Below are 2,052 nucleotides of genomic sequence, written 5' to 3' on the forward strand. Positions count from 1 at the left end.
GTAAGTGTAGCAGGTTCCCCACTGCTGGGCTTCTGGTGCAAGGGAAGCTGAACTGGTTTGAAGCAGCAGTCACTTATAAGCTGATTTTGGAAATATGTTATAAGCTGATTGCAAACTGCTCTTGGGCTGCATTTTTTCAGCATTAATTTCTGGATGACATTCCTGCAACATCTAAAACATGCCTGTTGTTTCAACTTCTTTACAAGCTCCACATTACAGTTGGTGTAGGCAAAATGTTAAACTGCTAATAGTGTCTAGTACAATAACTGGTAATAGCTGTAGCCCACTATGGCAGTAGAGTGGTTTTCCAGGCTCTCATCTAACACACCAGACACTGACATCTGATGTTTGATGTTGAGGAATAAAGAACTAAAGGACTTGTATGAGTCGCAGGCTCTGTCTGCTCTGCAGCTTGTTATCTTCCCTTTGGAGCCAAGCTATCCAGAAGAAAGAAAATGTTAAATATGGTGAAAACCATATTTAACTTCCTCAGTGCACCATGAACACAGTTCTGCTTGCTGAGACTACATAGATTGAAATGCTTTAGAGCTTGGATTTGATTGAGGCTTGACTTCCCCTCCTGGTGCCTGTCTGACCCCACGAGGTGGAGCCAGAACAGCACTCAAGAGCTGAGCTATGGTGTAGTAGCTTCATCTCTGGCAGCTGTTGTAAAACCTCTTGGCTCAAGGGAAGTGATCTCAGCTTGATTTAGACTCCCCTAACTTCTCTGCAAGCTACACAAAGTGAGTAAGAGTCCTAGTGTAATCAGAGTGAGCTTAGGGAGTCTCAGCAAAGACTAACACAAAGATCAACAGTGAAATAATATTTATGGTGCTCTATGTAAAATGTCTTCAGGCTTATATGTAATTAAATCCCATTCCTGTGTAGAAGTCATTTGTCTGCAACTGGCACATTATAAATGTTAGTGATGAGTTTATTTTCTAGGTTCTCCCTAAATTCCATCCCTTCTTGGAGGCTTGATGTCTTCCCTCAGTGACACTGATGCATCTTTGTTCCCCTGCAGGTGATTGACATCTCAATGATCCTCGCGGAGGCCATCAGGAGGACTCATAATGGGGAATCTGTTTCCTACCTATTCAGCCATGTCCCTTTATAACAACAGATGTCAGCTGCTGCTTGTATGGCTTTTTTTTTTAAAACCAAAAGTTGTTCAGCTTGTTGTAAAGTTCAGTAGAAGACTCTGCTTGTTCCAGTGCAGTTCTCCACAGCTCCTTCTGTTTAAGTCAGGGTTACTGACTCCGGTCCCAACACTGGGAGGCTGGAGGGGGGAAGCTCATCTCTGTAACACTCCCAACTCCACCAGCAACCCTGTGCATGGGGCTCAGCAGTAGTGTTGACTCAATTCTGCAGGTCTGTGGAGAGCAGGACTGACACATGGCTAATTGCCACAATTATTTTGAGGGGGGGAGGGAGAGGGTTTATCTGTGGGCAGGGTTAGATGATCTGGCATGCACACACTAAATTGTTTGGAAAATAGAGCTCCCTAGGACATTTTTGATCTGGATCTACAGCAAGAGCCCAAGAGACTGCTGGCTGTCTGACCACTCTGTACCTGACAGAGCCCTTGGGGAGGCCAGGCTTGACCCTAGTTGATGCCCTGAGACACCTAGGAGGTGATTCTGCTACAGCTTCCTGCCATGACAGGAGATCAGTGTAGCTTGCAAACTTGAATTCCTCTTAATTGTTGATGAAATTAAATGCCCTTTAGTGTGCTGCACAGCAGAGTGAGGGTGAGAGCAGAGTCTGCAGTGCTGCCTTGCTGTGTTAGCTTAGTGGGGAAGGTACATCCCGGACAAGTGTTCTTTTCCCTCTGTCCTAGAGGACTCATGATGGTTGTGCTTTGGTTTCTAGTGCAGGCTAAAACCAGTGTCTCAATTACACAGCTTCCTGTTAGCCTTGCTAGCAACTAGAGGACTGCTGTCATGTACTGCAGCTGCACCATGACCTGCTGTGCAAACCCCTGATCCTTTTTTTTTTTCACCAGTACGCTACTAAGCTGAGCCTCTTTATCCCATAGTAGCACGGTTGTTG

At 45.4% G+C, this 2,052-nt stretch overlaps 1 protein-coding gene across 1 annotated transcript in view; it reads left to right on the top strand.

Annotated features, from left to right (window-relative positions):
• LOC103800548 (ribose-phosphate pyrophosphokinase 1-like) overlaps nucleotides 1-1,431 on the top strand; it is a gene marked incomplete at its 5' end in the record, with an annotated part of 9,281 nt that extends 7,850 nt beyond the window's left edge. The window contains 1 exon segment of the mRNA XM_009072927.1: nucleotides 1,025-1,431. Within this exon segment, the coding sequence (XP_009071175.1) occupies nucleotides 1,025-1,117 (93 nt within the window).
• Nucleotides 1,432-2,052: the final 621 nt, after the last annotated feature.

The sequence above is a fragment of the Acanthisitta chloris genome, unplaced genomic scaffold (assembly GCF_000695815.1).
Source record: "Acanthisitta chloris isolate BGI_N310 unplaced genomic scaffold, ASM69581v1 scaffold3344, whole genome shotgun sequence".
In the NCBI taxonomy this organism is placed as follows: domain Eukaryota; kingdom Metazoa; phylum Chordata; class Aves; order Passeriformes; family Acanthisittidae; genus Acanthisitta; species Acanthisitta chloris.